General features: G+C 42.9%; 2 protein-coding genes across 2 annotated transcripts in view; one reads left to right on the top strand and one right to left on the bottom strand.

Annotated features, from left to right (window-relative positions):
* Positions 1-26539, bottom strand: part of LOC102901601 (WAS/WASL-interacting protein family member 3-like) — a 62175-nt gene extending 35636 nt beyond the window's left edge. The window contains exons 1-4 of the mRNA XM_045033610.1: positions 26504-26539; positions 24167-24665; positions 23252-24089; positions 14649-14755 (exon numbers count right to left, since the gene is read on the bottom strand). Of these exons, the coding sequence (XP_044889545.1) occupies positions 14649-14755; positions 23252-24089; positions 24167-24665; positions 26504-26539 (1480 nt within the window). The remainder of the gene's footprint in view (positions 1-14648; positions 14756-23251; positions 24090-24166; positions 24666-26503) is intronic.
* Positions 23705-27663, top strand: part of NOTCH2 (notch receptor 2) — a 164448-nt gene continuing 160489 nt past the window's right edge. The window contains exon 1 of the mRNA XM_011285094.4: positions 23705-23829. Coding sequence (XP_011283396.1) covers positions 23757-23829 — 73 coding nt within the window. The 5' untranslated portion in view covers positions 23705-23756. The remainder of the gene's footprint in view (positions 23830-27663) is intronic.

The raw sequence follows: 27663 nt of genomic DNA, 5'->3' as shown, positions 1-27663 counted from the left end.
TAAATTTTAGAACTTTCTATTGTGTCACGGTGACCCAGACGGAAGACTTTTTTGATTCGTAAAGACTATCAATCTCATACGTCCAAATATATTTCATATGCAGTTCAACAAATGAAAATTAGGTGTTCTTAATGGGTTTAGGGGTGAATGAGCCAATGAGAACAAGCCCCCCTTTTTTTTTTAATTTTTTTTTTAATGTTTATTTATTTTTGGGACAGAGAGAGACAGAGCATGAACGGGGGAGGGGCAGAGAGCGAGGGAAACACAGAATCGGAAGCAGGCTCCAGGCTCTGAGCCATCAGCCCAGAGCCTGACGCGGGGCTCGAACTCACGGACCGCGAGATCGTGACCTGGCTGAAGTCGGACGCTTAACCGACTGCGCCACCCAGGCGCCCCAAGAACAAGCCCCTTTTTACATGACAGCTTCAGGGAGATGGGCCAGTCAGGGACAGGGAGTGCTGAAGGGTGGAGAAAGGAGCAGTTAAGAAGGCTGGAGCCTAGAGACACTCCATATCTTGTTTGTTGAGATGATGTTCTGAGACCCAAATCCATCCTGTTCACTTATTCTCTAACAACAAGCCAAGCAACTGAACACAGTCCATGCTTAGCTAAGTCAAAGCCCAAGGGGTTACTGGCATCGCAGGCCTCCCCCGCCCATCTGGAGCATGAGAGTGTCAGCGAAGGAAGGGAAGGGCGGTGCCACCACTTTGTGTCCCCCGAACTAATAAACACACCTCTTTTCCTCTTCTAAAGGCTTGTCAGAAAGGAGGTGCAACTCAGTTGAAACATCTCCAAACTCCTGTGGCTGGTTTACAAGCCACTCTGTAAAATTATGGCCCTGGCACCAATTTATTAGCTATGTTTCACAGTAAAAAGAAACTCAGGGTCACTGTTTATTATGAGAATGTGGTCAAAGTGAGAATTTGGAATTAGATAATTAAGGAATTAGATAATTTATGTATTTGGGCTTAATTCTAGATAATGCATTATTTCTTAGGAATAGGCTAATAAAACATTAAACTTTAAAATTAAAAAATAAAATATCTGATAAATTAAATTTAAATAATTTTTAAAAATATTTATTTATTTTTAAAATTTTTTTTAACATTTATTTATTTTTGCGACGGAGAGAGAGCATGAACGGGGGAGGGTCAGAGAGAGAGGGAGACACAGAATCTGAAACAGGCTCCAGGCTCTGAACTGTCAGCACCGAGCCCGATGCGGGGCTTGAACTCACAGACCGCGAGATCATGACCTGAGCTGAAGTCGGACGCTTAACTGACTGAGCCACCCAGGCGCCCCAAAATCTTTATTTATTTTTAAGAGAGAGACACACACACAGTGCGAGCAGGGGAGGAACAGAGAAACAGGGAGACAGAGGATCCAAAGTGGGCTCTGCACTGACAACAGTGAGCTGAGCCCAGTGTGGGTCTTGAACTCAGAACCATGAGATCATGACCTGAGTTGAAGTTGGATGGTTAACTGACCCAGCCTCCCACAGTCCCTTGTTTTCTAATAAAAACAAAACAAAACAAAACAAAACAAAACAAAACAAAACAAAACAAAACACCTCTGGGTAGATGATAGTAAAATCATATCACACACACACAAAGATATTTTCTAAGAGACTTGAAGGCTATAGTCTTACCAAGTTAAAAATAAAAGAATATGAAGGCTAAGAGAAACCACTGTGTTTTTGTTTTTGTTGTTGTTGTTGTTTTGTCAGTAGAAATTGACTCTGTTATCTATTATTATGTAGAAATAGAGCTCTGTGTATTTTTTTGGGCTAATAAATACAGAACTAGTTATTTAAGGTGGATAAAACCTTTGTGGTCTCTCAAGCTTCTAATGTTTTCAAAATGTATTTATCTTATCACTTAAAAGCTTATAGTAATAATAATTTAAGTTCTGGTTGTTTTACTTAAATAAAGGAATAAACATTTGAGGACACAATTCTGTCCCTCTACAGCAGGAAGAACCTATCATTTTACCATGTGAATAATTTAACCAGAATTATTGCCCACCATTCAGAGAGTGGTTTATAGAACCTTTGAGTCAACTTGTGCTTTATGGTGCACTAAGCTCTTGACACTCACCTCTATAAACTGGAGACAGATTTGTTATTTGTATTACCAAATATTGACAGCAAACTTTAAAAAAGGGAACCTCCCTTATAGCATTACAGAATATTAGAGCAAAAGAGAACTGAAAGATGATCTTGAGTAAGCCACCATTTTATAGATGAGGAAACTGAAGCACAGAATGACTTGTGATGTCCCACTGAGCTGGGGCACAGTCTGGCCCAGGGCTCAGTTCCCTGGACTCTCAGACCCATGCTGCAGTACCAACACCATGAAGCCTCTCTTGTACCACTGGGCGAATGAGTGTGTTCGGCGCTGGAAAGATAAAAATGAAACAGATACCAAGGAGCTCAAAATCTAAAAGGGGGGAGAAAGTATTATACTGCATTCTGTACATTGTTGCTAGAATGATCTTTCTAAAAATACAAATTGGAACATTTTGTCTGTCCTTGCAGTGGCTCCTCTTTGCCTATAAGGAAAATCCTCTTTTTTGTTCTCCAAACTCTTGTCTAACTGCATCTACACTGATTTTCAAAATCAGCCATAGAGGACCAATTACTTTTCCCTAAACATGACATGCTGTTTCATCCTGCCAGGCCTTTGCTCATGCTATCCTCTGCCTGCAAAGCCCTTCTCTAATCACCCTCCAGGAGGGTTTTCTCCTTTATAACCTATCTCCTTAGGTCACTCTCCTCCAATCTCCAATCTCACAGGTAGAATCGGCCATTCTCCTTTGTGCATGGTCCACTGTGGGCTGCCCATGCTTCTCCTACAGCAACTGTGCTACTTTGTAACATTGACTTCTTCAAAATAAATAATGTATTTGCTACTTACACTTGTGTTTTTCCCTGCTAATTGAAGGTAAGCTCTTGATGGTAGGACCATCTTCTTCATACCTTTAGAACACAGCTCAGCATCTGGCTCATAAAAGCTCTATTGAATGAACCGCCATAGAGGGCCTTGCAAAGTACCATGGCAATGCAATGGAAGGAGCAGAGGGGACTTGGAGGAGTCATCCCAGGAGATGAAGCCTGGGTGGCAAGTCTTAGATGATCAGTACCCCATCAAGGCAGAGGGCAGGGGTTGGTTCATACCTCATGGCAAGAATAGAATGCACAAAGGTACAGAGGCCTGAGAAATGATGGAAAAGATGGCACATTTGATACATGGTGGGTTTTTTGTTGTTGTTAAACTAGATGAGTCTACAAAAGTCAGTCAGGACCTGTGTGTGAAAGTCCTGGTAATCCATTCAAAGAAAGGAATTTTGATTGTACTGCAAGGGGCTAGAGAAGGAAGAGCCGTGAAGGGCAACATTCCAGAGTATGAATGATGGGATTGGCCTGTCAAGAGAAAGGGCAGTGCAGCAACTGAGGAGAGGTGGCTCTGGAAAGGGTAGGACTGGCATCTCTGAGTCCAGGTATGACATTGTTGACCTGAGGGCTCAGAGAACTGAGCCTGGTCCTGGTGAGAAGTGAGAAGGCCTGAAGCAAGACAGTGAAGATGGAGACAAAGACAATGATTGGGCAAGCACAGCAGTGTTGGAACGGTGAGTGGGGACTAGTTGAAGATGAAGAATGAGGGAAAGGGGAGAGTCAAGGATACCTTCAAGCACTTATCTTGGATGTTGAAATGGATGGCAGTGTTCTGATACGGAATGCAGGAAGAAGAGGTTTTTGGAAAATAACATGAAGTTGAGTTTGTGAGATGCTTACATGAAGATGTTGAGAAAGCATTTGGAATCATGAGTCTTAATATTTAGGAAAGACTCTAGTCATGAGGATATCTAGTTGATAACTGAGTCCATAGGAGAGGATGAGATCATGTGGAGATCATGAGAGTGAGGGGAGAAGGTCTTGGATGAGGCCCTTGGGAAAAGGAGGAGAGAGAGAGAGAGAGAGAGAGAAGGTGATTTTAAGGACTGAACTGGAAGACCAAGAAGTAGGAAAAAATCCAATGTGGAGTCATGGAAGCCATAGACAGAGAGAGCTTATTCACAGGGAAGAAAGAGTTAATGGTGTCAAAACCAAAGAAAGGATGAAGATAATGAGGATTGGAAAAGAGTCCTGGAAGAGCTGTAATAGAAGGCTGTAAACATACTCACTGGGGGCTGGAGGAAGTCCAGCCTGAGCCAGCATCAGCTTTGGCCCAGTGAATCAGACACAAAGGCTCCTTCTATTTCCTAGTCGCATCCAGTTCATAAGCCTGAATTTGGCTTAAAGTAGGAATTATGCTAAATAGCTTCATCTATTTAGGGTTAGTGAAATTGAGGTGGTTGGGCCATTTCATTCAAGAACTTGAGAAGGAACTGAAGAGCTTTCACGTCAATTTTCTTCTTCATACGTATGAGTTGGGGTAGATTAAGGAGGTAGCTGATGAAAGAAGTAAAAAAAAAAAAAGATGAAAAGGAAGGGGAAATAAGTATTTGCTCTTTAAAAAGGTGATGTGGGGGCGCCTGGGTGGCGCAGTCGGTTAAGCGTCCGACTTCAGCCAGGTCACGGTCTCGCAGTCCGTGAGTTCGAGCCCCGCGTCGGGCTCTGGGCTGATGGCTCAGAGCCTGGAGCCTTCTTCCGATTCTGTGTCTCCCTCTCTCTCTGCCACTCCCCCATTCATGCTCTGTCTCTCTCTGTCCCAAAAATAAAATAAAACGTTGAAAAAAAATAAAAAAAAAGTATTTAAAAAGGTGATGTGCCAAACAGTAGTAGTCCCAGAACTCTTCATTCACCTGCCTCTACATACTCTACGGTCTATTTCTAGGAAAACTATCATAGTAATGCAATCTCCACATAATTTGTTCCAAATTCCTCAAAGTTGTTTTACTAAGGGATTTAGTAAGTGTAGGGATATGAAGTGTGGTCTACAGGGAGTCTTGAAATTGAGAGTACAGAAATCAAAAGGAAGTGCTTAGACATTTTCAGAGAAAATTAAGAATGCTATGACATACAAGTGCATCATCAGTGGACTCATGTGACCAAGCAGGGTATAGATAAGCTTGGGTATTGTGGAATTCGCACAAGGAGTCACATGGGGCATGACCTGTGCACTGGTCATGCACAGGAAGACCAGGTATCAGACCGCAACAGTTTAGAAGTTCTTAAGAGACAATCCCCCACCCCCAAAAATGAAAAAATAAACAATCCCCCCAACAACCCACAGATAGTTTGAAAAGCACTATTTTAGATCACAGCCCATTTGTAAGACTTCTCATACTTAGTTTGGGATAAGCTAGTTGACAGCTTGAGCACACACCAAGAAGTTTAGATATAAAGTGAAAGGAAATTAGAAGTCATTGTAGAAGATGTGAATTGCTGCCGGAAACGTCCAAAGTTACCTTCTAAAAAGACCTTCTAGATTAAATGTAGGCTAGTTTATTTTTTTACACCATTGTGTTCATTACAATATCCCCAAGGTCTGTAACAGTCCCTGGCATGTGGTAGGCATTAAGCGTCTCTGTTAAATATTGAATTCATTGTTCTAATGACAACGTACAAAATGGATTGAGGAGGAGAAAGACTAGCATTAGAAAACGTGGCTAGGAGAATTAAAAAAAAATTTTTTTTAACATTTATTCACTTTTGAGAGACAGAGAGAGGCAGAGAATGAGGAGGGGAGGTGGGGAAAGAGTGAGACACAGAATCAGAAGCAGGCTCCAGGCTCTGAGCTGTTTGTTAGCACAGAGCCCGACGCAGGGCTCAAATGTACGAACTGTAAGACCATGACCTGAGCTGAAGTCAGATGCTCAACCAACTGAGCCACCCAGGTGCCTCAGACTAGGAGAATTTGAAGACAGTCTAAATATAGGTTGGTGGACTAATCAGCCTACTGGACACAGGAATAAAGAAAACATAAATCTAAGAGATATTGGGAGGGTCCTCCAGCTTTTCTCATCTCAGGAGGCAGCACGGCCATCCACTAAGGTCCAATTCAAAAATCTGGGGTTATTATTGACTCTTCCATTTGTCTTTGTCCCCAGTATTCTGTCATTCTCTGAGTCTTAAATACCTCTTTTTTTTTTAAAAAAAAAGTTAATTTATTTATTTTGAGAGACAGACAGAGAGAGAGAGAGACAGAGAGAATCCCAAGCAAGCTCTGCACTGTCAGCACAGAGCTCGACTTGGGGCTCAAACCCACAAACTGTGAGCTCATGACCTGAGCAGAAAGCAAGAGTTGGATGCTTAACTGACTGAGCCACCCAGGCACCCCCTTGAATCTCTCTTTATTCTGACTTCTATTCATGCTGCTTTAGTCTGAGTTGTGGCACTTTTCCCAGGACATTTGCAATAGCTTCCTCAATAGTCACCCTGTCCCAGGCTCTTCCCCGTTCAACCTTTCTTTCAAAATGGAAAATCTGGTGTTTTTACTTTTTTGTTTAAAACGCTTGAATGGCTCCTGATTTACCTTCTAAGCTTAAGCACTACCTAAGCTCCATGATAGGGCAGTCCCTTACAAGGCTCTATATCATCTAGCACTTGCCTCACACTCCAGCCTTCTCTTCTGTTCCTTACCTGATGATCCTTGAACCTAAGCAACACTAAACTACTTGCAACCACTGCTCTTAAGGGTGTGCCTGCTGGTTTGTGCCTCTGTGCCTTTGCTTATGCTATTCCATTTGCCTGGAATGCTCTAAACCCCTACATCCTGCTTACTGCCCCATCTGTGGCAGTGTCCTTTCACTGTTGGAACGATTACCACAAACTCAGTGGCTTAAAAATGACACAAATTTATTATCTTACTTTTTTAGAAATCAAAAGTCTGAAATGAGTCTTGCAGAGCTAAAACCCCATAAGAGCTGTATATCTACTGGAGGTTCTAGGAAAGAATCTGTTCTTTGCTTTTTCGAGGTTCTAGAGGCTGCCCAAAGTTTTTGGCTGATAGCCATGACATTCCTCTGCTCGCATTGTCACATCTTCTCGGGCTTGGACACTCCTGCCTCCCTTTTATATAAGGACACTTGTGATTACTTCAAGTCTACCTAGATAATCTGTAATCTTTCCATCTTCCCCGAATTTAATCACAACTGCAAAGTCCCTGTCACTAAGCAAGGTAACATCTTCACAGGTTTGGGACATTGGGCATCTTTGGGGAGCCGTTATTCTTTCTGCCTACCACACCATCCACCTCTAGTTGATTTCTTAAAGCTCAGCTGTCACTTTTTCTTGGAAGGCATTCTCTGCTAATCCTTCCACTTAGAGCCAGTCGCTCTCTATTTTGTATATACACGCTACCAGCACTGCATGGATTAGCTTGTATTGCATATATGAATTTTTTGAACATGTCTACACTGTCTCTACTATACTTTGAGCTGTTGAGGGAGTAGCTTATTTATCTTTGTATCAATAGCACTTAGCACAGTGCATGACATATAATAAATATGAGCTATGTTTGTTTTGTAAAAACGAATGTGCCAGGCATTGTGATGGCCTGGCCCCCACTTTCGCACCTACTTCCTCTCACGTCACATGGAGTTTCTAATTAACCACTCTTGCGGTTAATACCATGCCTTTCCCATCCCCATCTCTCTATCTGTCATGCCTTTCTTTCAACTTTTGTTTTATGAATGCGTATTCATTCTTCAAGGCACAAATAAAAAAAAATTCCCCTCTGTGATACCTTTTGTGATCTCTTTAAGACAAAACTAATGTCTCCTCAGTTGGGTTGCTGAAATATTTTGTAAATATCTGTATTTCATATCTCACATTGTGATTTGCTTGGTTATATACACATCTGCTCCCCCACAAGAGTGTGCAAGGGCCCTTTCTTGTTTATACCAGTGCAAGGTGCATCACAAGGGTCCATTACTGTTTATTAAATGAAATTGCATGTGAGCAAATGAGCATGGAGGGGATGAGCAAGGGAGGCAATAGGAAGGAACCAGAGGTAAAGGATGCCCTCGAGAAAAGGTAAGGAGGAAGGAGGAGACTGAGAAGACACTTGTAAAGAGTGTTCAGAAGACTTAAGGAAGCAGAGTGTGATGAAGACTGGAGTCAGAATGACTGTTCTCTAATTAAAGAGGACAGTGTGAGCAACAGCACCAAATACCACTGAGAAGCTGACCTGGGAAATCAATGAGAAAGGCTGTTGGACTTGACCTTTAAGAGATCTTAAGGGCTTCAGTAGGCACAGCTTGAAGAGGGCTCAGTCAGGGCCCTGGGTCTGCTCCTGCATTTAGGTCAGGAGAGGAAGCATCTCCAGAAGATAAAGGATGAAAAGGAAAACCAGACTTATTATCCAATCACCCTGTCTGAATGTCTGAGGGCATGAACACCACAGCACAATTCCAAGTCAGGTTGAAAAGCTTGGTTCTTTCATCTGACACAGAGGGTTCAAAGTACCGGGAGATGCCAGTGGTTCTCAAGGAATACAGGGACCAACTTGACACATTCCCTACAATAACCAGAGATTTTCATCAACAGGGCACAGTCAGCTTGGCAGTCTAAGGACATTTTAGAATTCAAGGCAAATGTCTAGTCTGGCTACAGACCTGAGAGGAATTTCTCTTCCATGGAGATTTTCTGGGTACTGCGATTTCTCTTTGTGAAGCATTCTCTGACCCAGTGGACCAATATTCTCCATGCCTCTGCCTGCCTTGAATCATGTTCTCTTATCTTCCACCTAAACTGCCTTTTCCAACCTATGTCCTCTTTGGCTAACCTTTATGGCCAGCTGTCTGTCCTGATCCAGGCGAAGATTAATTTAGACAAACTCTTATGCCTGTCATCTTCCTGGATTCTTTTTTTTCAAAATTGATTTCATTTAGCATTTAGTTCTGTGATCTGCTTCTGTGGTGTCCTAAATCAATCTACTCTGGTCTGACAGTTTTTGCATTCTCAACAGGAGTAAGAATGGTTTTTAGGGGATGAGAAACAGTTTTTTAAATTTATAAGTTATAGGTGTAAACACAGAACATAAACTGATAAAACAATATGTCTCTGGTATCAAAATGTCATAGAGGAGGACAATTTAAAAATGTCTGAAAAGGCTCCTTAGGAGGGCAATAATGAAAAAAAAATGTTCAGAAACACCATGTTGGGTAACGAAGCTGAAATTCAAGCTACAAGAGAAACACAAGAGTGAATAGTGAGGAAACAGGCAGTCAAGGTTGGTTACTTGACTGAGTGGATTATGGAGAAGATTCCAACCCAGCAAACAAATTTTGAGCATTTATTATGTGCCATGAGTTCTGTGAAACCCTTCCACGTTTGGTAGCAGAAAGCTTCTCCTTATTTGAGTCTCAACGTATGTTTCTTGCAGGAACAACAGCGACATTTTCCATTGAGACAGTAGTCTACTGACCTCCTCTCTGCTTCAGCACCTTTTATGCTAATCACACAGTTGGAGGTAACTCCTCATTCACATTTTGCAACATAAGAAAATGAAAAACACAGCCCAGCTTGTGTTTGTAGAAGCTCCTTTCATGGCAGCCTTTCAACGGGTTGGGCAATTTAAAAGATGCAATTGTAATCATGACTAACTCATTAAGATGCTTGAGGGAAATCTGAACATCCTTAACCTACTTTTGAAAAGAGAGGCAAGGAAAATACAGGATTGGGGATAATCCAAGGAAAACAATTTCAAGTCTTTGAACAATAGACAGACTCTAGACCCTCTTTAGCTGGGCTTGAATAGGCTAGGGCACAGAACAAAGTGTTGCTTAAAGGAAGCCCAGCAATCATTTGTGTCTACTTGCTCTTCTAGAGTATGACCTTTACTTGGTTGGTTGTTTTGGCTTTTAAAGTCCTCTTCTTTGTTCTCTCATAGCATTCATTAGGAATTTACCACTGAGTCTTTGCATTTTATCTTAGGTTGTCTATGCTGTGTACTCATCTTCTGTACTTGACTCCTGCGTTTTCCTTCTCTTCTGCTTTCCTTCTCTTATCATGAGTGTTGAAGCAGGGATGACACTGTTGGGGTGGAAAGCTGACGGGGTAAGATGGATGAGCCACAGTGTCCACTTAGGATCTAGAGCCAACTCTTGGCAGCTTATCCATGGTAAATCTTGTTTTCAGCTTCTTGTTGACTTTATCACCCACTTTGTGTGCTTAGCTCTCTGATGGATGTTATCATCAGCTCTGTTTATTCACAATGCCAAGAGCACCAGTTGAGCAGGGAAATATTCAGGAGAACCTACTCTTTAAGTGTCAAATTGACCAGCAAAAAAGAAACATCATTGTTTTATTGAATTTGGCATTGTTTTAAACACAAACAATCATTTACACTTTGTCAAATTAGTTGTGCCTGTAGTCATGGTCTTATTCCTCCTTTCTGGTCATACTTTGTTCTCCAGAGGGAAAAGAAGGAAGGAAGGAAAGATTTTTAAAACACAGCTTCGAGTGGGAGTCTGAACCACAGGTAAATGTGTGACTTTAGGGGATAGGGAAGCATGTCTGCTTGGGTGCCTGCAACTGAAAAGGACAATTGACTATAAGGAGAATAGAAGCAAGAGACACTGGTGGGTAATTAGACAGCTTTTCCAGAACTGGGTCATTTTCACATCAGAGCCTCAATATATTTTTTGTTTCATAAGTTCTTGAAACATCCAACATACTCATTCAAACAATTCTTTTGATATAGTAGATATTTGTAGGCTGCCCTGAAAATCAGGACACCCTGAACTTAATCCCTACAGTGACATCGACTGACTCTATAACCTGCAGCCTTTCATTTCTCCAAGATAGCATGAATAATGAAAAACATAGAGACTTTGGAATTATTACAACATGGGTTCATCTGCCCCCACCACTTATTCATCCTACCCCTACCACTTATTAGCTTGTTGACCTTGGATAAGTTGTTTAACTTCTTTGAGCCTCAGTATTTGTATTTGTGTGGCTTAACAGAGTTTTTTTGTTTTTTTTGTTTTTTTTTTTTTTAATTTGAGTGTAGTTGACATGCAATGTTACATCTTCATTTGTTAAATGGAGATAAAGACACCTACCTTGCAGGAATGCTGTGGGGATCTAACAGGGTCATGTATGCAAAATACCTAGCATGTGGAAGTCACTCATAGAGATATCTACACCCAGAGATGGGAAAAAGCTAGGTGACAAAAGGCCTGGGGGTTCTGAGCTCATTAGATGCTTTCTTAACATTATGGTATCGTGAGAGAATGAGAAGAATGCAGGCTGGTCACATAGAAATCCAGGCCTGTTTTATTTCTGGTTACCACAGCAATCAGAATATATAGGGGAAAGGTGAAGAGGGAGGGAGGGAGAAAGGGAGGAGGGTGAGAGAGAGTGAGAACAAGAGAAGAATGGAAAGGATGTGTTCTTCCCAAAGGCAGAGAACTCTAGCGACCTTCTGCAGTAGGCCAGGAATAAAAGGTAAATGGTTGCCTGCTGGTAGTATGCCCACCAAGCCAACCAACCAAAGGGTTTGCTGCTCAGTCTCCACAGATGTTGGTCCTTAGCTTTGGACAAGTCCTTTGGAGACTATTTTGCCAAAAGCAAGAAAGGCAGCTGCCTAACTGCCCAGTCCATGGAGGTGACAAACTGGTATGTCATCAAAGAAAGAGAGAGTCATGGAAAATAAAAGCCTGTGGTTCAACCTCTCAGAGAGTCAGGTGGCTGGGAGGTGGCTCGTTTGACTCTTGCTCATTAACAAAGTTTGCCTTTGTGTCCACCTCCACTTTGCCTACCTACCCGCTGGGTAGTGGTTGGGTTCCACTGGGTAGGCAGTGAGTGCCTACTTAAATCACTAATCAAAATAATCACTGACTGTGGGCCACATACCCAACGTTCATTTAGCACATCTATATTGGATGTTTTATATGAGAATAACAAAAATAATAAAATCTTTTTTTTTTTCAACGTTTATTTATTTTTGGGACAGAGAGAGACAGAGCATGAACGGGGGAGGGGCAGAGAGAGAGGGAGACACAGAACCGGAAACAGGCTCCAGGCTCCGAGCCATCAGCCCAGAGCCTGACGCGGGGCTCGAACTCCCGGACCGCGAGATCGTGACCTGGCTGAAGTCGGACACTTAACCGACTGCGCCACCCAGGCACCCCTTTTTTTTTTTTTTTAAATCTTTTTCTTCTTTCTTTTTTTTTTTTTTACAAAAATAATAAATAGACTTTGACTACACACTCAAGAAGGTCCCAATAGCACAGTCATATGTTCAACTAATTGTTAAAAGGCCATTTTCACATCATATACTATGTGCATATACTATGCAGAAACCAGTGGTAGAGGGACTCAGGGAAAGGCACAACAAATCTGAAAAAGAGTTAAGAGGAGATGGCATTTGACCTAGGCCTTGAGCTAGGATTCCATAGACCAAGGGGACGATAGGGTGGAGGAGGGAAGGCAGCAAAGATATCCAAGGCAAAGGAAAGCGCATGTGCAGTGGTGAAGAGCACATAGCATGTCTGGAGATGGACTGGCCTATAGTTTGATGTTCTTGAAACATGGGCTGTGTAACACAGGGGCAGGTAGAGGAGGGAAATGTGGCCAGAATGCTGAGAGCTTTCTGCGTCAGCCTATGGAGTCTGGGTTCTAACTACCATAGGTAATGGGAGCCACTGGTGGGTTTTAAGTACAGAGTGATGGGATTATACTTCTATTTTGGACAGTCCTGTGGGTTGCAGCGTAGTGAATGTACAAAGGAAGATGAGACTGAAAGCTGGGAGACCATTAAGAAAATCATCAATTGTGTCAGATGCTGAATATGGTCAAGGAGGATGAGGACTGAGATGAAGTTCATTGGATTTGGCACTTGAAGGTCTTTGGTGACCTCTAAAAGTAATTTCACTAAAATAATTTGAGCAGAAACCAAGTTACTAAGCCAGTGGTTCTCAAAGTGTGGTCTCCAGACCAAAGGCATCAGTATCACCTGGGAACTTGCTAGAAATGCAAATTACCCAGCCTCATCCCATACCCCACCTCAAAACTCTGGGAGCAGGGCACCACAATTTGTATTTTCATGCCCTCTGGTGCACACCAAAGTTGGAGAACTACTGGCCTGAACAAATCTTTCTCCGTCTCTTCTCCAAGCGGGCTGCTTAGAGAACCAGGAACCAACTCTTCCAATAACTGAGCTGAAGCCCTATATACTTGTCAATATCATAGTTTCTCAGCCCTTTGCATAAGTCATTCCCTCTGTCAGTGGTAGGCTCTCCCCAACTCTCTCTCCAAATGTACACATAGATAGTTTCTACCTGGCAATATTGCATGCACTGTTCAAGGCCTAACTCAAAAGCCACCTTCCTAGGAAGTCTTTCCAATTTCCTCCAGGAAGCTCTTCTATGGATCCTGCTGCACATATTTCTACTATGGCATTTATTTTATTGTGTTATTTTGTTTGGTTTACTGTCTTCCCCACTAGCTAGAAGTTCCTCAGGAGCAGGACTGCCTTGTTCATTTCTATTTCTCCATTGTTTTCACATAGGAGATGCTCAATAAATGTAGAAACAGAAAGCTATAATGGGTTGAGGAAGTAAGAATAGCAAGGGAGAAACTACTCTTTTAAGAGGTTTATGAGTGAAAGGAAAGAGAAATTTGTCTGAGCCAACAATAGAAAGTAATTGTGTGTGTGCACAAGCATGTGCAATTAAGGCTGGAAGAAAAGTTTTGGCTGAGAGGATTAAGCCAGTAGAGGGCAAGAAATGAATGACAGTGACAGTGGGGGCAGATGGATAATGAATGGCAAGACTGTCTTGGAAAAATCCAAAGAGGATGAAATTAATGGCCAATGCAGAAGGATTAGCAATGGAATATAGGAAAGACTTTTCTCTGAGATATAAGGGCAGGAAGGAAAGGTGGGAACATAAGAGCTAAGTTGTGAGGTTAAGGGAGAGAGGTTGGGGGAGCGCTTTGATGGTCTGCCAGTACAGAAACGGGGAAGGCTAGGGACAGTTCTACAGGGGAGGGGATATTTGAGCTAAGGGATATCTTTATTGAAGTGGGAAGTGAGGCCTTTTGCTGGGGAGGAAACAGGGAACAGAAAGAGGGAAAGAGGCCTGAGGAGACTGGTAAAGGCCTGCCCATGTCTTAGAGGTGGGGGGTGGGGTAGTGAGGTTAGAGAGCTGCAGTGGGCGTGGTGGGTATTTGGTGCTGATCTATTATAGCTGCTGAAGGGCCCGCCCATTCACTCCACTGTCTTGGGCAAGGGATGCAGTGTGGGTAGACTGTTGGCAGGGGCTATCTCTGCAGAATGATGGACAACTCTGGATACAGATCCCAATACTGACATAGGAAGCATTCGAGCTCTACATTTCATCAATGCTGGAATATAATGCAGATAGTAACAATATTACATATGACAACTCTGTAGCAACACAGGAAAAGATCTATGATCTATATGAATTAGCTGAGAAAGCAGGCTAAAAACTGTATGTGTGTCATGATTACAACTATTTGAAAGGTGCATAGGAAGGAAAGCCTGAATAAAATCTACCAAAATGTTATTGGCGATGGTATTATAGGGGGTTTTCCTTTAATTTTTAATTATGCATATATTTAAGTGAAAATATGGAAATAAATAGAATTGGTTCTTTCCCTACTGCCTTTGTCTTTTATTTGGTACGTTTAGAAGACAGCATTTCAAAATAAAAAGTTGTAGTGTGGAACCAACCTGTAGAATTGTCTGAGCTTCTCTCCTCTGAGTGGCAGAGACAGGGAAATGAAGCCCTTGAGTTGTCCCAGGGTTGGAGGCTGACAAGCCAGAGATTGGGCATCCTGCTGTAGGGGAGCACAAAGAAGGTATGTGATCAAGCTGCTCTTTTAATAAACTTGGGAGACCAGGCTTACAATACATGATCGGTGGACAACTTACTCCATGCTCAGGCAAGTTGTCTAAACAATGGGTGGGACTGAAATGCTGTGGCAGAGACCTGTGGGCAGGCAGATGTAATTTGCAGAAGTCATTTGTTGCCACTGGAGGTGGTCAGAAGGACCTGGGCTGTGCCACTGCATAGCAGCTGTGTGCTCTTGGGCAACTTCTGGATTTCGTTTTCTGCCTGTGAAGTGGGAATGATAACATATACTCATAAGCTGGTGGGGACATTACAAATTATAACGCAGGTGAAGTGCTTAATACAGCGCCTCACAGACGTAAGCACTCTGCTAACATTTCCTGCCATTATCATTATTAATGTGGCCAATATTATTATTATCTATAAATATTTATGATAGAGGGAACTGATTTGCATTGGGGGAGCTTTGAATTCTTTGGAGGGAATTCAGGAAGGTGTCCTCAGGGTGGTTGTCTGTCACCTCTAGAGCAAGGCTATGGGTTCACTCCAGGCCTTCAGGAGGGAAGAGGGAAATGTGCAAGGAGGAACTCCATGTTGCTTCTTCTTTTGCTCGTGTTTGTGTTACTTCCCCCCTTCTAAACAGGTGCATATTACTCCAGCGCACCCTTTCACCTTCCTCTCCCACTCTTCTCTTTTTCTTCTTTTCAACTCTTCATACTTCTCTTTTCTCCTCAAAACCCCAGGCAGAGGACACATAAGGAACTATACTACTTTTTGCAGGTTCCAAGTTTGTTTTTTGAAACTTGAAGGTTGTCTCCTCGTTGCAGCACTTGGAGTTTACACGAGCCAGTCTGTGTTCCTGCTGTCCGTTCCTCCCCTTACTTAAGAAAGATCTACGCCCCCAACTGCTGCCTTTAGTAAATGCTTTTAAACGATAGTCATCGGTAGACAGGCAGTATTCCAGACCATAAGAGTTCAATTAAGGAAGGTTCTTTTGAGGTAACTATATCTTGCAAAAGAAGCCAACAGAGGTGTGAACTGTCCACAGGGCCCTTCTAGGCAATGAGGTGTATTTTCCCAGACTCAGATGTAAATCTTAATGTGGGAACCATTCTCTGTCTTGCTAGCATCTGTTCTTTTTTTCTTGCTTAGATGTTTAGTAAGTAGGGTAAAAGGGAAAAAGTCAAAGTTTTGAAAGAAAAATGCTTAGACCAGTGGTCTGAGCCAGAGAGCAGAGTGGTCCTATTACGTTATTCTTAACAAAAACCAGAATGATTAAAAACCAAGTTGGTGTCCAGATCAAGTACAACCACCACTCACCTTCCGAATTCCAATTTTACATTCTGTCCTGCATTCATGAGTAATAATGATGTACTTTCAGCTTTGTTGGAAACCCTATTTGTATATTTTACAAGGTCATTACCTTCAGCAACAGATACCTGGTCTGAGCCCAGCAATTACCACCTCTGTCTCTGCACACATTAGCACACATACACACCACTGATTTGTACTTTCCTATAAAATTACTCTTTCCCTTTTTAATTAGAATGTTTTCAGAAGCAAACCCTATCGTTAAGGCCATGTACGCTTCCATTATAAATACCTGTTGCCAGCCATTAATTATCTCCTGATGAATTACTTAAGAAGATCTTTTTTAATGCTCACTTTTAAAAGTGAGATTTCTTTTCCTTACTTGTGATGCCCCCATCCTCATACTTAGTTAACCGCTTTGAATTCCACATAATAAGAAAATGTTCCCCTTTCTTTTGCTTCAGGGGAGTTCGATGTGATCTGTACTCAGAATGAAGATTTTTTTTCATATTTTAAGGTGGAAACTTTCTGTGTGCCTGGACCTCACTGCTCAAGAATTTCTTGGCTAATTGTGAGGGAAGAATATAAGAATGTTGGTAGAAACAATTGAATAGTCTCTGGGAACAAACACCTTAACATTTCATAAATATCTACGGTTGCATAACCATTTTAGTGACAGAAGCACTGTGAGTTATCCAATAATATTGTGGTTTGATAATTACACAGTTGTGGATTTATGCTGCTTTTGAATTGGGGAGATGTCCTGGTGCATACAGGTCAATCCTTTTTGTGTCATTATATATAAAATATATACATCCACTTAGTAATTGAACTATAATACCTCCCAGCATAAAGTACTTAAAAGACAATTTTAAGTTAAGTAATGCTAAAGTGAGCATTCCTGTACTAACTTAGCTGCTTATCTCATGGATAGCGGAGAATTTGGGATTCCTAGTTACGGTACCATTCATCGTGTAGTACACACATATGAACATTTCATTATACAAGGACAACCTTAAATTTTCCTCTTCTTGACATCAATTAAAATTTTTTTAAATGTTTATATATTTATTTATTTTTGAGAGAGAGAAAGAGAGAGAGAGAGACAGAGCACAAGGAGGGGAGGGGCAGAGAGAGACACACACACGGAATCTCCAGGCTCCGAGCTGTCAGCACAGAGCCCAATGTGGGGCTCGAACTCACAAGCAGTGAGATCATAACCTGAGCTGAAGTCAGATGCTTAACTGACTGAGCCACCCAGGCACCCCTTGACATCAATTAAATTGAGATACTCATATTCCTAAAAGGGTAAAGATATGTCAAGAAGCCCAGGTTACAGTTTCTTATATTATTTATACCCTTAATCAGAGCAGAGACAATTAGCTGAAGATTCTGATTGGCTCCTAATTCTCAGAGCTAGTTTGAATCCTTCTGGAACCTGTTCTCTGTTTGACTGAACCTGGTGGACCTCTCAGAATGTAGGTCTTCATTGTGCACTTACTCCATGCTCCCTGCAAGACAAGAACCGACTACTGTGGGGTTTACAAACAAGAATAAGAGATGCTTCCTGTGCTCACACTGTTTACAGTCCAGCTGTATAGGCCACCTCAGTTCATTCATATCTTGTAGGCTGGGGACAGGATGAAATGAAAGTGGCCTTAGAAATAATCACAGTGCTCTCTACTTTCCCACAGCCCCATGCTTCATCTCTGCTGTAGTTATGCTGTGTATTGGCCTTCCTCGATGCATTGTAATGTCCAGAGAACAGGGGCTGGTTCTGATGCACATCTGTATCACCACAGAGTCAAGGATGTGCTTTGCAGAGGGTAGGCTCTCAAAAGAGGTGTTTAAACCAAAGAATGTACTCGCTTGCTCAGGCTTCCTAATTACAATGAGTCAGCTTGTTTTGTCCCACTATGGTGGACTTCACTAATATGGTGAAGCTGTTGGCCCTCTGCCCAGAGGTACCCAAACTAAAGATGGTCTTGGATGTGCTTCATAACTGGTGTTATGTTTTAGGAAGAGACAGAATGAGACTGAATAAGAAGTCAGAAATAGCAGGGGTTTTGTCTCAGCTGTCATTAATGACTTGACCTCGGGCAAGGCACTTAAACTCTATCTCAGTTTCTTCATCTGTGAAATGGGGGATAATAATGACTGGCTTGACTGTTTCCCATGGTTGCTTTGCGAGTCAAATAAGATAATGTACTTAAAAGTGTTCTGGAAAGCCTAAAGTGCTGCACAAATGCAAGGTATTATTTTGCAGAGATCTTCCTTTTAATTCTTGCTTCCACACACACTTTATCACACAACTCTGGGTTCCTGGGTTATGTGGGGAGATGTGTGGAGTACATGTGTTGAGTAGCTCAACCTAGGCTTGATAAGTTCTCCAGAATCGCTTCTTCAACATCTATAGCGTTTAACTGATTCAGCATATGCTTTTCCAAAAGACCCAGACAATTATGCATCTCTCTCCAATTCATATAGATATATATACCCCTCATGAAGCATTTATTCAATGCATATACTATGAACACTTTATGTGTACTGCTGTGCTAGGAACTGGGGCAAAATGGACAATGTAAGATCCCTGTCTTTGAGCGGTTTCGTACCCTACTGGATCTGAGAGAACAGACCTAAGAATAAATAAGTGCCTAATTCTGTATTTGTTTTGGGAGGCAATTTTTACTTGAGTTTTAATTAGCAAAGACATTTATGCATATTTTTAGTTTTGACTAAAATGAAAACTAGTGCTGGCCCTTATTCATGTTTTTCTACTGCTAATGGTGTGTAGATTTTAATTGAGCCCCGGAGGCTGAGGTTTTTTGTTTGCTTATTTGCTTCAGATGAAAGTGTGTGGCATCCCATTTTTCTTTGATTCAGTGAAGTTGTGAAACTTTAAGAACTAGCACTGGCTCATTACTTATGGGATCACCTGAATATTTTCCTGCCAATTTCTCCTGTCAAGTAGGATTTGCTTTGACTAGAAGTACTGTCCTAGGGAAGGCCATTCCCAAATCCAGCTGAGTAATCAAACTGTTGAGTACATTTAGGGCTGACATCTCCAGGCAAATTCTGGCAGTTTTATGTTCTCGGCTGCTACTGGAGCTTTGAGACAGTACCACGTGACCCCTGGCTCCTGACAGGGATTAGGGAAATAGTCACCTAACTGCACACGGTAGAATTTAGGGTTAGCTTTGCGGGGAGGTCGACCACAGAAAGTGTATTTCAGTGCAATTCCATCCTGCTAATCAGTCAGGGTCCTAAAGCAATTAACATCTGCAGGGCCCTGCTACACCTGAACATGCCTTTCCCCTTTTCAGCAACATTGGTCTTTTGCCCATTTATCTACTCTACGAAACCTCCTTTTCCTTCTCTTATATTTCCTATGCCTGGGAATAGCCCATCATGCCTCAAGATACCTGGGTCATTGCTGATTCTTGACCTACATTTCCTCTCTCATCTAAACCATTACTAGTCTTGGGAGCCCATCTTTTCTGCACCCCCACAGCTCCTGCCTAAGTTCTTATCTTCCCACTTTAGAGAATAGGTTCAGGTCTTTATTGTTTGCCTGCCTCTATACCTGTTCCCTGTGTCTGAAATAGCCTTAGACTTCTAAACATGAGAACTCTTCTTTACCCGATTAATCTTTTGGTCCTTCAATTCTTAGTCTAGAAGTTGACGTCTTCCCAGAAACCTTCCCTGCCCACTCTTGGGCTGGGACAGGACTCATCGTCCCTTCTCTGTGAACTCACAGCATTCTACATGTCATGTTGGATCTTCGTTGTTGGTTACTTGTCTGTCTTTATCCCTCAGCTACTCACACAGGATCTGGCCCATGGCAATATTCATCAAAATGATACATGATGGGTTGGACTGATTTGTTTTCCTCTCTGTCTTTGCCAACTCCAGTCTTCCCCTTGATTTTCAGCTCCCATTTTGTTTTGTTTTGACTACTTTATATCCATAGCTTCTTTCAAAACATGTCTTTTATAACACCTCTTTGGTAATGTCCTTCTCCTACTTTCATTCATAACGTTTATTCTTTATTCCTCTTGTCCTTATGGGAATGTGTGCAATAAGTTTAAAATTATAACAAATCCAGCAAAAGTTATACGTGAACATAATAATTACTTTCCTTAAAACAGTCACCTTGGGGGCCCGGGGTAGCTCAGTCGGTTAAGCGTCCGACTTCAGCTCAGGTCATGATCTCACAGTTCGTGGGTTTGAGCCCCTCATCGGGCTCTGTGCTGACAGCATGGAGCCTGGAGCCTGCTTCGGATTCTGTGTCTCCCCCTCTTCTCTGTCATGAAGATTTGATTTTAGGGGCGCCTGGGTGGCTCAGTCGGTTGAGCGTCCGACTTCAGCTCAGGTCATGATCTCACAGTCGGTGAGTTTGAGCCCTGCTCTGTGCTGACAGCTCAGAGACTGGAGCCTGCTTTGGATTCCATGTCTCCCTCTCTCTCTGTCCCTCCTTGTGCTCTCTCTCTCAAAAATTGAATAAACGTTAAAAAACAACAACAACAACAACAACAACAACAACAACAACAACCAGTCACCTTGGGAAACTGCATACCTTTTTAAAATAATGTCATAGCCTCAGTCATTTCCAGAGCTGCTTTTTGGGGATGAGTACCTTCGCATTTTTCTGAATATATTTTAATAGTGACAAATCTAGTCTATGCAGGTGATGTTTAAAATTTCTTTAGAGCCAAGTCACCATGAACTATATTTAATGGGTAAAGAGAATGCCCTAGCTGGTAACACTATGGGTTAACAACTAAAAAGTAGTGTTATTTTCTTTCTGTGAACATATTTGCACAAGGGAAATTCCAAAGCTATTTTGACTAATTATGTTATTTTTGAAAAGAGTTTCTAGCATCCCAAGGTGACTACTTTCAATAACAGTGCTTGCTTATTTATTATAAAGTGCTTATTCAAATCCAGCCTATAATCATACTGACTTGCATTTGTTTAGTGTTGTTTTACATTATAGTTCAACATCTATTATGTGATAGACACTGGGAATAAATAAGGCCATGGTCTTTGCCCATAAGGACCTCCTAATTAGTTGAGAAGACAGAAATAGCAGCAGTCCTGTGTAAAAAATAGACATTGCCTGAAAATAAGGAAGCAGTACAGTGGAGAGACTGTCCGTGAGGAGTAAGAATTTGTTACAGTGTCAGCAAAACCTTCTCAGGCCTGAAGGATTAATGACGACTAGAAGTTCACTAAGAGAAGGAGGGAAGGGGATGGCAGGAGTCCTTCCAAGCCCAGGAACAGAAGGTACAGACACCGAAACAAGAAGATATGTTTGGGGGAATGTCAAGTCGTTCAATACTGTTATTGTGTAAAGTTCACAATGGGGGCAGAGAGGGTGAGAGATGGGGCCCAATGAAGTAAAGGCCTTGTATTTTTACCGCCTTTAAAAGTTTGGTGTTTATCCTGTAAGGGACAGGGAGAGGCCCCGTGGGTTGGATTCTCCTTCCCAATGGGATCCTAAATTCCCCCATCCAATTAGTCACATAGTTGCACCCCCCCATCCCCCCCCCCCCCAAGATTGTCTCAATTCCATCTCTTCCTTTCCATTCTGACGTTCACCTCATTAGTTCAGGCCTTCATCACCCCAGGCCTGGAGTGTTTCACAAACTCCTGACTGGCCCTTGGACTCCAGTTCACCTTTTGCTCCTGACAATCAATTTTGCACAGGATTATCAGAGCAACTTTTCTTTCCACCAAGTCTCACCCCTGTTCAAAAGCCTTCAGTGGTTTTCTATGATCTGAGGGATAACTGGTCCTCCCCCTTTTCAGCTTGTCATTCAAGATCTTACTAACCTGGTCCCAACTCCCCCTTCCCTCCTGGACTCCTGTAAATGCAAATAGTGTCAGAACTCATCTACTTATTCCCTTATTTGTACCTTTACTTTTATGGTGGCTGTCCTCTGGAATGCTACAACCACACAAACCCTTCTGTTTGTTTTGTTTTCAGCTCTTTTCTTACAAATAGTAAGCCCATATGTACCCAATGCTTGGTGACATCCCCCACTGTCCTGCCCTGGGAGTAACCACTATTCTGGTTATAGTCTATATATTCTATAGAATATGTTCTATATTCTATTTATATTATATTCTATATGTTACAATTATATATATGGTGTGGTATATTCCATTATATATATATTATAGTATAGTATACCATATAGTAATATTTATAGTATATATATGTATATAATGTGGTATATTCCATTATATATATATATTATAGTATAGTATACTATATAGTATACTTTATAGTATAGTATATATACATATATAGAGTGTGGTATATTCCATTATATATATATAGTATAGTATAGTATACTATATAGTATACTTTATAATATAGTATTTATATGTATAGTGTGGTATATTCCATTGTGTATATATATATATATATATATATATATATATATAGTATAGTATACTACATAGTAGTATACTTTATAGTATAGTATATATATAGTATATATAGTGTGGTATGCATGTATAAATAATAGATGGCACAGGTCTGAAAAACATTAAATATACATGAATGATATACTTTATATCTCTTTTTGTACCGAGATTTTCACTGTCATCTTATTCTTGATCTATCCCTGACATACATGAATATAGTCTCTTCGATTTCTGTATTCCATTTCATTTTACAAATATACCATGCATTATTCATCTATTCATCTATGGGTGGGATTTAGGTTGTTTCCAAGTTTTGGCTTTTACGAACAATGTCACAACGAATATCTTTAGCCAAACCTTCCCTGAATCCTGTAGGATTCTCCTCTAAAGTAGTTTGTACATCCCGCGTCTGTAGGATCATCCCATTGTGTTGAGCACACTGCTACGCCAAGTATGGCGGTTGGGAAATATTTGCTGACTGAATGAATGAGTGAACGGTGCAGCACAACCCGGGTGATGGCCACGTTCCTTTTCAGGGGCCTTTGGCGCCTTGGCCCCCATTTCCTTTGACAGCGCTGGCCCTTCTCTACCGCATTCCTCCAGCTAGCCCGAGAGCGTGTGTAAGTGTGGATGTGTGGGGGCGATACCTCTCTCTCACTGGAGGAGGTACGTCTCTCCAGGCAAGTTCACGATCTCGGCAACCCTAGCGTCTGAAGTTCAGGGTCCGATCACCCACCTCCTTCGGCAGAGGCCCGGCCCGGGGAGGCAGTCCAGCGCCGAGGGAGTTAAGGCGCGTCCAGACCCGACGCGGGTCGGAGGAGGCTGGCGGGGCCGTCGGAGGACTCGTAGTAGATCCCTCCGCGCAACTCGGGCCGGCGCTTCTTCCTGCGGGAAACCCCTGGGTGCCGAAGGCGGCGGGGCCCGGCCGCGGCGACAGGGGGCGGGGCTTGCGGTGGGAGGAGGCGGCTGAGGCGGAAGGACACACGAGGCTGCTTCTCTGCACAGCCGAGAAAGTTTCAGCCAAACTTCGGGCGGCGGCTGAGGCGGCGGCTCAGGAGCGGCAGCCTTGGGGTGCAGGGAGTGGAGGCATTTACGCCCGGGCTTCGGGGCACAGCGCGAGGCCGTGAGGCGCAGAAGCAGGAGGAGGAGGGGAGAGAGAGTTGGGGGGACCCTTGGTGGGGACCCCCTCCCCATGTGGATCTGCGCAGGCGGCGGCGGCGGCGGAGGAGGCGACCGAGAAGATGCCCGCCCTGCTCCCCGCTCCCCTGTGGGCGCTGCTGGCGCTCTGGTTGTGCCGCGCGGCCCCCGCGCGTGGTGAGTATCGGGCCGAGGGGCGCTGTCCTTTGCGCCGGGTCCCGCGCACCGCCGGCCCAGCTCGGCCGGCCACCTGGGGCGACCATTCCATCCGCCTCCACCTCCCCCACCCCGCCCTCCTGCGTCCTCCTCTCTGCGAGAAGGCCGGGTTCCTAGCGGGGCCGCTCGGTTCCCGAAAGTTTGGACCCCGTCAGGGCCCCCCTCCCCCGCGCTCCCCGCCGCCTCCGACACCCCCGCGGCCCCAACACACGCCTCCTCGGCTGAAGGGGGGCCGGGCCGCGAGCCTCAGAAACTCGCTTTCCCAAGCGGTCGTGTACGGAGACTTGGGCTGCGTTGCCCTTCTGGTTCCGCGTTTCCTGGGGTCGAGCGAGAGCCGAGGGCCGGCTGCCCGAGACGAACCCTCGCCGGCCGCGGACCGCAGATGGGCTGAGCGAAGGAATGCCAGATTCCGGCGTGGAGGGAGCGGGGGCAGGGCCTCCGAGCCCAACGGCTTGCACCTTCACGGCCAGACCTCGCTCTGCCCAAGGGAGGCACGCAGGACGGGTGGGCGGCTTTGGGGTGGATGGGGACAGGGCTTCGTGGCGTGCCTGGGTTCGGACACTCGGAATCCGTGGTCCCGAGGAACCCGCGGTGTTTTGCTCGAGCCTTTGAAAGGTGGAGGCAGGAGCAGTAGAGAAACTGGTGTGGCTGCATGAGCCACATGATTTAAAAATCTCGACTGCTGTTATTCTTTCCGAGGCGCTGAGCTCGGGCGCTGTTTCAGAGTCTGTGTCCAGCCCCAGGAATGTGGTGTGACGATCACCAACTCCTCCAACCTGGCAGCGGCGTTTGCTGCTCTTTTGGCATTGTTGGGGGTGGGGCAGGGGCGGGTGTGGAAAAGTGGATACGTTAATTCAAAGTGCTTCCTCGGAAAGCGTCTTTATGGTTGGATATTCGCAACAGTCTTTCTGAACACGGTTGGACCGAGGACGTCGAATCACGTCTTATCCATCCCACCCACAGTCTCAGACTCCGAATTTCTTCAGGCTGTTTAGTGGAAAGAGCTTGGGTTTTGGAGCCCAGCTCTGTAATCCTGGGTTCAAATCCCGCTCTGCTGTGTGAACTCACCAATCAAACTGGGAATGAAATTACCCAGCTAATAGGATTAATTAAGAGAATGTATATTAAACCAGTGGCAGTCAAAAGGTATTCAAAAAGTCCTTTCGGGGCAGGGCTGTGTTTTACTTTTTATGAACCCTGCTTCCAGTGGGATGGCAGCTTGGTGCATGTTTGTGAAACTCATAGGGACCTCTTCTTTTCCTAGCCTAATCTGAAGGAAGATTTTACGTTTACCAAAACAAAACAAAAACAAAACCCCCAAAATAACAACAACAACAAAAAAACCCAAAACATGAACATGAACGATGTCTTTTTGCAAAGAAAAGGTTAAGAAGATGATGAAAAATTTGCTCTTTGTTCATTGTTAACAGGTAGTTGACAGGCCAGTCACAGATGTTTGAAAGAGAACAAGGTTATTTATCCAAGTACTGGATTGTTCAGCACGAACCAGATCCTGCTTGGAAAGCTCAAATTCCATACACCTCCATGTCCCTAAGAATTTCAGAAGTGGACCAGGAGGCTATGTGATGATGAACCAAAATTGTTGTTTTAGAAGCATTTAACAAAACAGGATAGCATTCTTGCCTTTCCTTTTTTTTTGAGCGAAAGCTTTACTGTAAGTGTAGATTTAGGGTAAAAAGGAGTGTAAACGATGGGCTACTCTGAGGATTACAAGCCTTGGTTTCTACCATTGACTTGCGTTAGCAAATAACTTCATCTTCATGATCTGTAGTCTCCTCACCTATGAAAAGAGCCAAATAATCCCCTTTAGAGAGTTGGAGGGAATAGTAAATATGATTGCAAACAGATTTGCAAAATTAAGCGTTAGGTGATAAGACTGATGTCAAAAATAGAATTACTCTGACACATAGGGCTTCTCTCATTCTAGGAACTCAGTCCATAGAATGATACCCTCTTTTATACTTCTGTACTGATGAGGTATTGCTATTACCAGCTAGCTTTTAGGTGGACAAGGTGAGTGTTAAGTCAGTAAGTTCAAGGGACTAAATATGGATAGTTTGATTTTCAGATGGGTGTTCTTCAAATGCTAAACTACTGCAATAAATGAGATTATAAAACCTGTTTTTGGGTGCAAATTTTAAATCTTCTCAGAGTCTGGCAGTGAAGGTTTCTTGAGTCTCCATCTATTATCATGGCATTTTTTTGTCATGTCAATTATAACACTCTTCCAAATTTTTGAGTGTTCCTGTATTTGGGATTGTGGCCAATTGTTAATTTAAATGTCACTGAGTTCCTAAGGTGAGAAGCTGTCAACCCATCTGTCTGCTTGTTTAAACAGCTATCCAAGACCACCTCTTGCTCCTTTTCTTTTGCTTTGCAGTGGGAAGTGATTCCCTGGTTTTGGTGCCTGCTAGATAATTTCTTAGCTGAATTCTCTTTAATAAAAATCACAAAGAGCAGTTTTCTTTCAGATGAAGACGAAGTTTATTTTTCTTTTTCTTTCTTCTTGTTCTTTCTATATTATTATTCTTTGGTGGGGGGAGGGGAAAGGAGAGTGATGGTTTCTTACCTTTCTTTTCTTTTTCCTGATGTTTTGATTTTTAAAAATACTTACCCGCATCTCCTTGGCATCCCTCTGCGCTATTCCCATTCTGCTGTCTATTCTGTAGGCTTCCTGTGGTATAGAGAAGTAACTTTTGGTTTACCTGAATTGTATTTGCTGACTTCAGGACTTTTAGAAAAATGTTTAAATTCGGTGGGATATGCTTGGATGCTTCAGAGCAGCTTTACAATACATTTTAAAAATATCACGCCCACAGAAATTCTATTTTGCCCACAAAATTTGCATGAATCTAGTTCCCACTCTGCTGCCATTCCTAGTGGCTTTCCTCCTTCCCCTGTCCACTGTGATAGAAGAAGGAACTCCAAATCCTGGCTCCACATCAAGATCACCTGGGGGGACTCTTAGTGTCAACACCCAGGGATTATGATACAGTAGGTCTGAGAATCTGTAGTTTTCCAGGTTGATAGTAACTTGTTGGAAACACTGATGGTTTATTATTCTGCTTTCAAGTGTGTGTTTGTGTGGTGTGTGTGTGTGTGTGGGGGGGGTCTTCCCTTATTTTTATTTTTATTTAAAAAAAATTTTTTTTCAATGTTTATTTATTTTTGGGGCAGAGAGAGACAGAGCATGAACAGGGGAGGGGCAGAGAGAGAGGGAGACACAGAATCAGAAACAGGCTCCAGGCTCCGAGCCATCAGCCCAGAGCCTGACGCGGGGCTCGAACTCACGGACCGCGAGATTGTGACCTGGCTGAAGTCGGACCCTTAACCGACTGCGCCACCCAGGCGCCCTTCCCTTCTTATTTTTAATAATTTCCAGAATTAATCTAACCTTAGCTATTCCAGTGTTTAATCCTCAAAGATTTTTAAAATTGCCAGCATAAGAGCTATAGAGTATAATACCATTTCTTCTTGTTCATCTGGACATAGTGGGTCCCCATTGTCCCTTTAGAAGGGCTTTATATATTTGAATGATATAGTATAAATCCTCTATCCAACCGTTTTCTTCTCTGTTGTCTTTTATTCCTCAAGCTTCATTCATACATATATAATTTTGGACCCCCTTTATTTGCCCTTAGTGGTTTTAGAGTAAAACATTCTAAGCCATGACTTTAATGAAAATATAATAGGAGATTTTACATTATCCTTATGTTGTGTTTCCACTCATTTAAGTGCTTCCTTTCTTGACATTTCTATCTGGATGCCAAAACT

The sequence above is a fragment of the Felis catus genome, chromosome C1 (genome assembly GCF_018350175.1).
Source record: "Felis catus isolate Fca126 chromosome C1, F.catus_Fca126_mat1.0, whole genome shotgun sequence".
Lineage (NCBI taxonomy): Eukaryota > Metazoa > Chordata > Mammalia > Carnivora > Felidae > Felis > Felis catus.
Note: the sequence above shows the minus strand (reverse complement) of the source record. Positions and strands in the feature narration are given on the sequence as shown.